The 12869-nt window shown below is 43.2% G+C and overlaps 2 protein-coding genes across 2 annotated transcripts; one reads left to right on the top strand and one right to left on the bottom strand.

Annotated features, from left to right (window-relative positions):
- The first annotated feature begins 1310 nt into the window (after nucleotides 1–1310).
- On the top strand, nucleotides 1311–7450 carry LOC146192247 (uncharacterized). Its single transcript, XM_084600440.1, has 9 exons — nucleotides 1311–1423; nucleotides 1858–2227; nucleotides 2619–2792; nucleotides 2871–2973; nucleotides 3238–3321; nucleotides 3383–3619; nucleotides 4122–4293; nucleotides 4351–4499; nucleotides 6064–7450. Exons 1-9 carry the CDS (start codon nucleotides 1311–1313, stop codon nucleotides 6240–6242), a joined length of 1581 nt encoding a protein of 526 aa, XP_084456566.1. The 3' UTR covers nucleotides 6243–7450.
- Nucleotides 7451–10882: 3432 nt separating this feature from the next.
- On the bottom strand, nucleotides 10883–11790 carry LOC146192246 (uncharacterized). The gene is made up of 3 exons (XM_084600029.1): nucleotides 11497–11790; nucleotides 11109–11318; nucleotides 10883–11039 (listed from the first exon to the last, which is right to left on the bottom strand). Exons 1-3 carry the CDS (start codon nucleotides 11670–11672, stop codon nucleotides 10883–10885), a joined length of 543 nt encoding a protein of 180 aa, XP_084456155.1. The 5' UTR covers nucleotides 11673–11790.
- Between the last annotated feature and the right edge of the window lie 1079 nt (nucleotides 11791–12869).

The following is a 12869-nucleotide window of genomic DNA, read 5'->3' as shown; positions in this document are numbered from 1 at the left end:
TACTAAAGGCATATAGAATATGAACATTTTTGGACTGCTTGAAGGTGATTGATGTTGCCTTCACTGTGTCCATGTTTACTAAACAACATTACAAATATTCTGTATATTGCATGTGCCTTCCTTTGGGAACCAGTGTGCAGGTGTGCATGCTCTGCTGCAAAATGCACAGTGGCAACCCAAACCACACAGGCGCTTCTCCATGCAAGCCAAAGCACAAAGGAGTGCCACTCTGTTGGTAAGTAAAAAAAAAAAACACCAGCAAAATTAGTAGTTGCTGTGATAAACTATTCTGTTACTTCAAAGGTATCTTGTGATGTTGTAACTGTTTACAAACTTTCATTTCAAAAACTATGCAAGTCTTCACAGTCTTTGCAGGTGGGCTTTGCAGCAAGCTGTAAATCATGTGACAGAGCTTGATGATTAGACAACTAAAATTATGTACACAACATAATTTTTATACCAACGGGCAATAATGTGGAATCTGAATCTCATGGACATCAAAGGTTAAATTCATTTTTAGAACTGCTTTATCAGCAGTGAGGTTAAAATATTTTACTTCGAAAATACACATTTGAAAGCCTGCAGAGTTGTCTTTCTGGCTTTGCACATTTGGAATATGCCATCTGTTGCATTTCTTATGTACCAAATGCAAACACAGATTGTGTGTTTGATGATGTAACATTCTAGGGTGATTTTGGCAACCTTATTGTGTGTAAGGACATTATTATATAAAACTGTAATTTCAGGCAGCCAGCAATGAGTTTTCAAATGAACATTCTGACATTCAATATTTCAACCACAATTCTGATGAAAAAAAATTACAAACAGGGCTCAGCTGTGATGTTGATGATCGTGAATTTCACAATAATGTCCTTCAATAAAAAGTGCAGTTCATTTGTTCAGTCAATTGTTTAATTATCAAAATCTATCCTAATGTCAGCCTAGCTGTAAAGCCCACCTGCACAGACCACATAGGCATATCCATCATACTTTTTGTATACACACAAGCTAGTAAACAGTAAAAAAAAGAGGCGCCCTGTACAATGTATAAATACCCGCACTACTAGATGTACTAACAATTATTCTGCATTGTGGCAGCAACGCAGGTGTACCTGGGCCTGAAGGTGCGGGTTGCAGCCATGACTCAGACTCAGCCATGTGCTCTCCAGGAGGCCACCGAAGAGCACAACGAGGCACTCTTACTCTCGCCTACACACTTCAGGTCCCAGGGAGCTTCAACACCACTGCCCACCTCAGCACCTCTACCTGACCTCGAATTGGCACCCGTGTCCCCGATTGCCTTGCCATCTATGTCTCCGGAGCCCGAGGCATCATTGAACGACAGCCAGGATTACGAAAATGAAGAACAGACAGAACCACTGGACACCACATACATGCCGTCATTCAATGACAGCTTCTGCAGGTATGCAAAAGTACTTTTGCCACTTAAGCTAAAAAATTTTTACAAGATCGAGTGGTCTTTCAGGCCATATACTTATCCATGTGAAAGTTGGACTTCAGTTCTATATTGTGTGCTAATAAATAGGCAATTAATAGATTTCGCCATGCTTTCAGCCCAAAATCCAATGCCTTTCAGACTTTCATCCTCCATATAGTTCTCATGAGATGCAAAGGATTGCCATTTTTTTTATTCTCTATGTATCTTCCCGATCAGAATCCTGAAATCAGTGAAGGCTTATCTGACACCTTGATACCATTTATTGTTGAACACACTGGCCCAAACTCAAATTTGCAAGAAAGTGGAAAATGCGCATTGTAATGTTGCATGTACGTAAGAGAGCCTAGAGGAGTGAAAACAATATGCACGAATTGTAAATTACTGCCTTTTATTTGCAGTGACCAAGAGCTGGATGCCGAGGCACCTGTTTATGCCGAAAAGAAATTTATCGTATTTGAAAGCTGCCTCAGAGACCTTGTGAGTGCATACCGCAAGTGCAGCCTCATGTGCCGCTGTGTGTTTAAAGTGCGGGGCACCCTACTGACAGTGGAGGGTGCATGTTCGCAAGGTCGCCGCTTCAAGTGGAGGAGCCAGCCATTCTTAGGTGGCAACCCAGCTGGCAACCTTCTCCTGGCTGCCAGCATCCTGTTTTCTGGGTGCCCAGTGGCAGCATCACTCCGTTGCCTGCAGTTCATAAATGTGCAGGCAATCTCACAGCGCACCTTCTACAACTACCAGCGGGGCTTCCTTTTGCCTGCTATTAATGAGGTTTGGCTCTTTGCTAATTATGTAGACTATACCGTTTGCTTGCTGCATGCTTTGAAGAAGCCATTTTTACACATCCCATATTGTTAGTTATGCATTAGTCTGCAAAAGCTGGCAACTGTGAATGCTACAGTGTGGAATAGGGTACAGGGTAATTTCAACAGTGATACATACTTGTAAATCTCATTAATATATGCATGTTAAGGGGACCCATTTTGGATGAAAATTTTGTGGACATGACAGGACAAGAAAGGGGACACACAAGGTCCAGTGTGCACCCTTTCTTGTCCTGTCTTGTGTGCACAAAATTTCAATCCACTATGAATCAACTAGCCCAAAATTCAATGACCCCTTTTATTTGCCACAGAAAGACTGGTCAAAATTTTGCATACAGCTATTTGAGCAGCAGCAGGCCCTCCTGGTGGCTGACCTGAATGGTGTGAAGGTGGACCTAGCAGGCGATGGGAGGTGCGATTCACCAGGCTGCAGTGCCAAATACATGACATACAGTGTGCTCGCTACGCAGCTGGGACGTATTATTCACACTGCACAAGTACAGGTCGGTGAGGTGAGTTTCTGAAACCACATCTTTCAAGCATATTCACATGAGCCAATATAAAATGCTCATTTGTGTGTCTTTGTGCAGTCTCCTGCAGTCCCAAACAGTGTGTCCATAGAAAAGCAGGGACTCATTAAGTGCCTGGATGCACTTGAACAAAAGGGGATCGTGATAAGTTCCCTAACCACAGGTACAGTTTGCTACTGTCAATCTTGGTTGTGCTGATATGAACCCATTCCAGCATCATAATATTCCCATTTGCTAGTGGTTTGGTTTTAGTGAATGGCATGAGCTAATTTTAGATGCAAATTTATACAAAGAATGGCAAGTAATAAACTCGTTTACCTTTTAATACCACCTTTTTAGTTAGTGGAAGATTCTTGGTTTTATGGGTAACATAGGAACTATTAGCCAGCATAAAGTGCATGTGGTGAGTTGCACATTACTTTTCCAGACCGGCACCCAGGCGTGAAGCGCTACTGCAGAGTCAGCAGGCCACAGATAAGACACCTGTTTGATGTTTGGCATGTTGCTAAAGGTGGGTAGTTAAGTGAAGAAAAGTGACATTTTTTTATAAATGATATTTCCATACATTTTAGGCCTGAAGAAAAAACTGTGGGCTCTCAGCAAGAAGTACCCTGTTATTGCACACTGGGTGCAGGCAATCATTAATCATCTGTATTGGATTGCTGTTGCCAGTCAAGGTAATGGGGTCCTTGGGGTCAGCATGTGGATAAGTCTACTGAACCACATCTGCAATATCCACGAGGGTCACGAAGGGCTGTACAAGAAGTGCTTACATGCACCCATGGGGGACAGGCACTGGATGAAGCCAAGTGAGTGATTCTCAGATACTAAGATTTTTTTTTATTTTGCAATTTTAGGATACAATCTAAAATCAAAAAATAATTTCCACTGAACACTGCATCACAAACAATAGAACTTTGTACAAATTCACTCTGAAAACTGAAGTATACAACACGCATGTAACCACAATACCCACACCAAAAGTATGCATATTTTATTATAACAATGAGCCACTATAGTCAACAATCTCCATATCCCAAGGAGCTCCGACTCAAAATTACCTGGATATTGTAGGTAACTAATCCTGGCTGCTTGCTCTCATACCAATATAATGCAATGTGAAGACCATAAAATACCACTATTATGAATTTGCTTGTTTAATGATAAAATCAGGCACTCTTGATTGGTACACTCCTAAATGTTAAGAAGTTCTTATATACACTGCATTCATGGTCTTAATGCATACCGTGAGCAGTGTTTTGTGCTGCAAAATTAATTTGTCAAGTTTTACTTCCAATTACCTTTGTGCAGAATCGGATGCCTTCAAGAGCCTAAAAGCAGTTGTGGAAGCCCCTTTGCTACTACATGACATTCACCAGCTCTCTCCAGAGGCTCAAACATTCTCACTGGAGTCCTTCAACAGCGTGCTGATACATTTTGCTCCCAAAGCAAATGCTTTTTCACCAGATATGATCCAAGCAAGGTACTTATAGCCTTAAGAGGTAGTATGCAAGCATATCATTCCCTTTAACTATTTCAGGACCCGGCTCGCTGTACTGCACTTCAATGAGAATGCTAGCCGAGAACAAGCTGAAACCAAGGAAGGAGAGAAACAGTGGAAGGTGAAGTCCTCGAAAGCAAGAAAGGGGCACTTCACTGTCTGCCCTGTGAAAGAGCAGCCCACTTATGGTAAGTAAACAACAGGTGACAGCAAAACAAAACTTAATTTTCACTTAGAACATGCATTGTAGGAAACAGTTTCAGCCAGGACGCAATTTTGGAACACTCAATAAATATATTGGTTGAAAGAAGCTGTTTTTGCTCCATAAATAGAGCCCTGGGCTTCTAGATTCAGACATTGTGGCTAGTGCAAAAGGAATATACACAAAGAAAAAGAGCCAACAGGACATTAACTAGACTTGCAACTAAAATGTACTACATAAAGAGGAAGTATTTATGCACACCTTTTTTTCTTCCTTCTCATTTTTCTTGTGCCGCTGCTCTGTCTTCAGTTGCAGTCACACCAAGAGGTGGTATTGAAGCCACCAAAAACACCATGTTAAAAAATCACGAAAAGGACTAAACCTGATAAGGGCCAAAATGCAAAACAAATGATGCCTAACAAGAGAAAGGTAAACACAAGATATTAGATTCCAAAGAAATAGAAAAAGGAAAGGCGTCAACCATGAGCAAGTCACTATGGCATTGAAGAAAGCTTCCAAAGGGCAAGGTAGAGTTTGCTAACATACTAGACCACGGAGTATAAGTGTTGGGAGCATGAAAACCATGGAACACCAAACAGAACCGCCACTAAAACTTATAGCTAGAAGAGCATTTGTGATAAGAACGAGAGTAAAAAGGAGGGAGCAACAAAACCTATGTTTTACCCTTCTACAAGAGTAACAAATGTAAATAAAGATACAGGAAAACACTCACACAAGTACTCAGGAGCAGGCCAAAAGGCAGATGAGATGAACATGACTGCTTATGAAGAAAGTTTTTTGTGTCCTTAAGGTTAGCCTCTTATACACTTCTGTCACGAGGCTCTTGGCTACGGACACAAACATTTATCCAGTAGATAATTTCTCAGCCGTGCCACCTAATGCCCAGAATTGTGAGTGCAATAGTGTTCAGAGCATCATAAATGCATTTCGGCATAATGCTTCTTTTGACTAACCTCAAATTGGTCGACTTTACTGTGAAATTTCCTTTCCAGAATGGGGCCGGTACATCCAGTACAGCTGTCACTCATAAGAAATATGCACGTTCATAAAAGATCCTTATCATTGGCTTAAAGAGCCACAGCTGTGTTAGATTTTTTTTTTTTACTACAATGCTTCTGGTGGCTCCATTAGCACCTCTCAATGAGACTGCAAGTATAGGCGGTGGCAGCAGAATACAAGAAAAGAGGAAAATGAAGAGAAAAATCTGCATAAATACCTTCTTCCTCCAGAAAGTCTAGGGTGTGACCTGTAATCTCTTCTTGTTTTGTTTTTTTTTTTGCACTAGCCCCAATGTCTGATTCCAATAACCAACTAGCCCAATTAGAAGCCTTGGCTGAGCTTCTAGGCAGGTAATAGAACCAGGCTTCAATGGATTACTCGCAGGTGAAAATGTTCACATAATTGCTTGTGATAAGGAACAAAAATGTTGGTCGTTAGCATTGAACTTCGAGTCCTTTTACATTAATAGGGGGACATGAAAATAAAATAGAAATGCATATCAATGCTGAAGTGCACTTATCTCCTTGCAGATTATGTCGATGCCTTGCTGCAGAGCTCTGTGGCACGGTGTAAGAATTACACCTATAAAGAGAGCTTTGACAGCTATGAAAGCCTACCATCCAACCACATGTCAAACAGCTCTGAGAGACCGACAAAAGAAGACCTCATCAATGAGCACCAGAGTCGCTTCAAAGGCCCCCGAAGCTGAATGTAATTTCAGTTTTATAGCACCCCTGACATTTTCTGACATTGAGAACATCATAGGAGGAAACTGCCGCCTTTAGTCCACCACAATGTGGTACCGAAAAAAAAACGTCCTTCAAATGCTCTTGATGCTCTGCCAAAAATGTTCTGCAAGACAATGCGTTGCTGCCGTTCCCGACCACTCTTCCCGCCCACGCACTTGAAGCTATTCATTCATGCCGGCGGTGGCACTTCGCAAAATGTTTAGGCCACATAATCTCGTGTTCCCTTTAGCAGTGGACCGTAGTGTACACCAGCATACCTGTCAACCCGACCTTTTTGAAGTTTGTTAACCCTGGCTGACTGGGGGGGGGGGGGGGGGGGGGCTTTCAAACATTCATTTTCTTTTTTAAATTCCGAAGTTATACATTTTTGTGACAAGAATGCCTGTGCTTTTACAACCGTAAGCACCAGGCTTGTCTAGTTATCCGCTGCTTGCTCATATCCCCGGCATATGTACTCAATGCGACGTAAACCTCGATGTCATCCTTGCTACCATGATCACAGATATGCGTGGTTCAGAACCGGAAATTCTACCCCTTCTTTGATCGCAAGAAGAACTGAAATTTTGGAGTGCACAGCTTTTAAAAACACTTGAAAGTGCTGTCCAGGCTTTGAGCAGCCATGAAGCTGCTATATGAGCAACACTTGCGGTTGGGCTAGTTGGTTCAAATCTTGCATTCACTGCATTGGAAAAAGTTTCTTAAGGCAGACAGCCAGATTGGAACAAGCAGACTACCCTCCTAAGCTGTTGGCCTCTGTTGCTGAAGGTATGCTGAATAAGTCAAAAAGACCTTTAGCTGAAAGACAACAGATGCGCAGAAAGAATTTGGTTGTTCTGCCATACAAGCACCAAATTTCCCACAACCTGAGAAAAATTGGAAAAAAAGTTGGTGTAGAAGTAGTTTTCAGTGCCCCTGAGCGTTTAGCACGTCTCTGCAATCATGTAAATAAACCTAAAAAGGTAAGGAACATTTGCACCACTCGCCACCAGCAGCCCTTTGTTCAGTGTTCTAAGTCGGTTATTTATTCCATTCCTCTGTCTTGCGGCAAAAAGTACATTGGTCAGACGGGTCGTTGCTTAAACGAGAGATTGAAAGAACAAAAATACAGTGTAACCGTTCAAAAGTCGTGCCATCTGGGCATTCACTGTAGGGACTGTGAACATGCGGAATCAAGATGCTTACCAGACTTCGAAAAACTTCAGTGATAGGGAGACATGTCGATAAGCTAACACGTGAGATTATGGAAGCTGCCAGCATTCAAAGGATGATCAGTGCATAAGCATGCCTTCAATTCTACTGTCAGAAAAAGAAGTAGCCTTTCTCTCAAGATAGTGTAGATTTTAACAGAGTTCGAAAACTTTCATCTCTTTTTGGTTGTGTTTTTAGTCGTTTGTCATTGGTGATCATTTTTGGCCGTGTTTTTTGTTGGGCTTTTATCCTGTTATCGTCATGCTCACAGTCCTGTCAATGTTTTTATTTCTAACATTCAAGCCTGTTTACCTCTTTTCAATGCGGTTAGTGCCATGTTCACATTTTTGTTTGTAGAAACATTGTTGGGGTTTTTGCTTTTAAATGTTCTTCTCTTTTTTCTGGTTATCGGCACTGGAGATGCATAACTTTCATGCAGCAGAAATTATTTATCAGAGTTTATCCCTCATAACATTTTTTTTTTGTCTTTGGCCAATTCTTTCTTCCAGAAAGGATTTTTAGCAGTGTTTTGCTCCCTGCATTGATCACATATTCTGATAGGCACCGCTTAAATACGGGTCACCTTCTTTCTTTTGAAAATAAAAGTTGTCAGTTCAGCGCTCCGTCCTGTCTACCTGCGTTCTCTTGTGTTGCGTCCTGTTCCGCGCTGTGTTCACAAATATGGCTGCGAAACACAAGAGTCGCATTGCATTAGACACAGCAGCTGGTCACAGAAAAAAAAAAGAAGGCAAGGCTAGTCCGAAAGCCCGAGCCCGAAATCAAAAGGCTAGCAAAAGTGGCTGCCATACAGTGGCATTAATACTTCAATAAGTCCATGAACAGCTATCGAGTTTTAGATGAGGTATTGTGCCCCCAAGGATACATGGTGAAAGTCACTGCAACGCTACGGCTGCTGATAGTGATTTCACAGATGGTTCGCAGTGTGCTTTTGTGCTGGCAAAAGATACCATTAGGGAGGTGTTCTGTTAGTATAATTCGAATAATTTCTCGTAAACAGAAAGTACCTTAAGCAAAATTGGGGCAACATTAGCGAAACCCTCAGACAGGTCTATATTTGTACCTTTTATACAAAAGTCAGAAGAGTTGGCAGGCATGCAGCTGTACTACAAGCGATCAAGGCTGAAGTAATAAAGAGGGGACAGCATTGAGAACCACAAAACTGATGGCTGCATCACTGCAAAGGGGAAAAGTGACACCAAAACTGCAAATAGGGATTATGAAAGGAAACCAGGAATGAATATGAACACCAGACAAAAAAGAGGATGCAAAACCTCTCCATGGGTGACCAGGTGCTCGTGTAACAGAGCAAACTGACTGAGCTATCAGAAGTATTCAGGCCTCAGCTTCTAGAAATTACAAAGAGGGAAGGCAATAGCATTACAGCACTACTGCCAGCAGAGATAATGATAAAGGGGATCCTGGTAAACTGGACTGAATTGTACCAAAACATGTATGACACATCAAAAAGCCTCTGGGGTCAACAGTGATCTGCCTCTGAAGGCAATCTTGCCCAGGAAACAAGTGGACTGTCGGCAGATTGAGCAGAAAACATTCAAAGAGAGACTGCCACACAGCCCCGTGTAACGAAGTGACAGAACAAGATGCACTGGTTATCTCAGGACCAAGCACCTAAGCGACGAAGGGTCCCAGGCACTGAAAGCAGCCAACTCACCGTTTAGCATGGGCCTCAAAAGACGAAACAAAGGCCAAAATACCTGAACGGCCTCAAGTCGTGCACCACTACAAGCACCCAGCAGAAATAGAGTTGGCAGTCGAGGAAGGATACTAGGGTGTGACAGCCAGAAGAGGCAGCTTGTACACGGGCGGCAGTCAAGGTAGCAGCAAGAATAAATCGTTTTGAAAGCCTTCAGTTATGTGCCTACACTGAGAATGCAGCTACAAAGTTCCAGCTGCTCCCACTCAGACCCACTGCTGTGGTTCAGTGGTTAGAGCACTTGGCTACTGAGCTGGAGTGCCCAGTAACAGTCTTACTTCTCAGTGAACTCTTCAACCATGCAGGAAGGGAGGAGGGAAAGATAGAGTGTAGGACTGAAAAAAATGTTAACCAGCTCGGGATCTTAAATATGCACTGACATTGAACAGCACACAGGCCGTTGTTTTAACTCCTTCAATATATGGCTACCGTGCTGCAGTGTCCACCTTTTGATGGAGGTGAAAATAAAAGGCACCAGTGTGCTGTGCAGTGTCAGTGCACATTTAAGATCCTGAGCTGGTTAAAATTTTTCCCGCAGCCCTACACTCCATTTTTCCCTCGCATCTTCCTCCCTTCTCGCATAGTTGAAGAGTTCACTGAAAAGTAAGACAATTACTGTGCCTTTCATTACAATCAAAACCCATTTTCTCACACAGAGATGAGAATGTATGTAAGACAACCAACAGCCACTGATATCACAGAAAGAATAAGGCAATTTTTATTTGGTATTGAGCAATGGAAATAGTATGGTAATCATGGAGATAATTACAAAGTAGACAAAAAAAACACATACCAGTTAAATGTTACTCTTCTTCTACTACTTTCTAATTATCTCCATTGTTACATTACTGCTTGCCATTGATAAACAACAAATAATATTCCCCTATGTTTACATGGTGTCAATGACTGTTGGTCCCCTTCGTATGTATCTCAAACGAGCCCCTCTTTTCCCCTGCATTTACTATCAGAAATCACAAGAGTTGTGTACAGCAAGTGCCCCCCAGCTGCACCAGACTACAAATAAAGTGAAATTTTCCAGTTACGCATAACAAGTAAAAGATAAATACTTGCTTGGCTCCTGTTCCTAGACTAAATTTCTTACTCGTAGAGAATGTCGGCTTTGGGACGATCCATCACAGAAGTAGTAAGTGGTTAATCAAATCCCGCAGTTGATAGCAAAAGATGTTGCTGCTCCTCAACTGCCTTGGTAACTGCGGTGAAGAGAGACAAATTTATAAGCATCCACACCTGTTTGCGAAACGAGTAGTACCTATTCTGTGACACAGTATGAAGGAGCACTGAACAAGGGTAAATGGGGTACGCGTCAGTTCGCAGGTCGAGCCAACGTTTTGACAAGTGGACTTGTGGCCCAGACGAAGATCGAAACGTTGGCTCGAACTGCGAACTGAAGCATATCTTCTTCCTCTCGTTCTACCTCTATTCTGTGACAGTCACACAATGTATTGTGACACTTTAAGAAACTAAACTCATGTACATCTATGCTTAAAAAAGAAAAAAAAAACCACTGAAGACCAGTTTATGAAGAAAATCTGAATTTCTCGTTCTTGGGGCATCATAAAGATAAAAGGCGCCAACATGTACCGCTATAAGCTGGACGCCGTGCACATGTGATGAAATCTAGATGCTAACACACAGAAAACCGATAATCACCTAGAATTAAAGAGGAGGGTGCCTGAAGCCTACATAGGTGGCAGACGGTAATTGGCGTCTAATGCGTGCAACGACGCATGCTGGCAGCACCACTCGGTTTCCTCTTCCGAGTTTTCCCCAGATCCACTGCGTAAACAGCCGGTAGGCGAGGTAGCGGTTCCGTCTGAAATAACAAGTGTTACATCCGAACGTGAAAGCGCGCTTCTGTCGCGTGACGCTTCTGCGCTACTACCTGTTCAAATCTTCGTCCTCCTCAACTTCGACGCCGTCGACGAACTCCATATATACAGCATTGAGTACCTGTGCATTGCAGCACATACTAACGAATGTGGCATTAGCTGTTATACAGCCGTTTGCCTGTTCTTGTACTGCCTCTGGCACGCCACGACAGCAGACTCGCTCTTCCTGCGTTGGCATCTCCTCGCAGCGGCCGCAACTGCACCTGCGTATGCACAATAAAGGAAGGCTATGGATCGTGTTTGCTCTGTCCAATCTTCCACCGCGCAGACTTGCAGATATTAAATGATAGTTCAAGATGACAGTTGCAAGAACTGCTATCAGGCTTGGCCCGCGAAATAACAAATTACGGTGGAGGATATAATCATGCATCTGTCACTCACCACGGGATGCCGTCGTCTCCGCCGCTGCCCGGAGATTCCGGTGAGCCCGCCGACGAGTCGCTGCTGTCATCGTCGCTGTCGTCGCCGCCGTTCACCCGGTACGGGGTGAATTTATAGGGCTCGATGCCCATGGCAGCGGTAATCGCGAGCAATCGCGCTTCTAGATCAGGATCCATTGTAGGTGTAGTGGTTGTAGATGAGAAGGAAAGGCAACGACGGACGAAAAGCGAAAGGCGAAAGGAAATCGGCTCCGCATGGGCTTCGGCCGCCGCTGCTTCCCCACTCCCGGCGACAACCGGAAGTTGGCATTGAAACGTCATCAGATGACGCTTCATGGGCGGGGCCATGGCGGGCGCAGCCCTCTAGATGCTTTCTTTATTTTTGTTTGGTGTCTCGGAGTGTTGAGTTGAGGCGAGAGAGGAGGATCGCTATTTTTAATCGCTTATATCTCCGGTGTTAATATAGCTAGCTCAAAAATTCTTGCGATAGGTTGATTAGTGAGGGAATACCTATCGCTCGTCTGCTTTGCTAAACACCGTTTTACGCGTTGCTTGGTCCCTTTAAGTTACTGCGGCGACGTTCGTCGACGAACTTGCATCCTTACGTCTGTGTTCAGGTAAAACGGTTGTTCAATCTTGAGGTAGGACAAAAGGACTGGATATGTCCTCCTGTTTTGCCCGTGCTATTCGAGGGCATGATGCTGCTCTTTCGAGTGTTTTATGAACATTCCTTGCTTTCGGTGGGTACCCGGTAGCAGGCGTCGAACCGACTACCTCCAGAAGCCGAGGTCAGCAATAAACAGAAAGAAACAAGATCGCCAGCAATAAACAAATAGTGTCCTCCTCGCAGCATTGGGCTAAGGCAGATTATTTCCCCAGAGGGGTACTTTCTTTTAGTCATTTGGGCGCTCAAAAGCAAATTTGGTTAGAAAACACCTTGAAAGTAATGAGCTTGATAATGAAAACTTGAGAGATTAGACGTTTATTTCACCCCCTTGACCTATGGGTTTTATCTTGCATTAACAGCTGAAGTTGCAACAATCGCCTGGTTCCTAATACAATTTATTCGAGATATTGGAGTAGCGGCTGTTTTTTCGCAACACAATACCCGTCAAAATCTATTCCCCACTAGGTAATTATATCGCGTGTTATCTGGTCCTATCTCGCAGACGCTGCTGCGCGGCTGAGCTCTCTGCTAGAGCTGGCCCCCCATGACAGTATTCTATTGTTTTTTTCTTCTCTTTCTGACCCCTGCCCGCTGGTCAATATTGGGCAGGCTGGGCTTTCAGTGGAAGAAAAACAAAATGGAATTCAGAAACCTGTTTTAACGCTGGATGTGAAAAGAACAAGTTTTTTATTATGAGAGACGATAAT

Source organism: Amblyomma maculatum, chromosome 4, assembly GCF_055883805.1.
Source record: "Amblyomma maculatum isolate TAMU_Amacu chromosome 4, ASM5588380v1, whole genome shotgun sequence".
Classification (NCBI taxonomy): Eukaryota; Metazoa; Arthropoda; class Arachnida; order Ixodida; family Ixodidae; genus Amblyomma; species Amblyomma maculatum.
The sequence above is the reverse complement of the archived record's forward strand: the minus strand, read 5'-3'. Positions and strand labels throughout refer to the sequence as shown.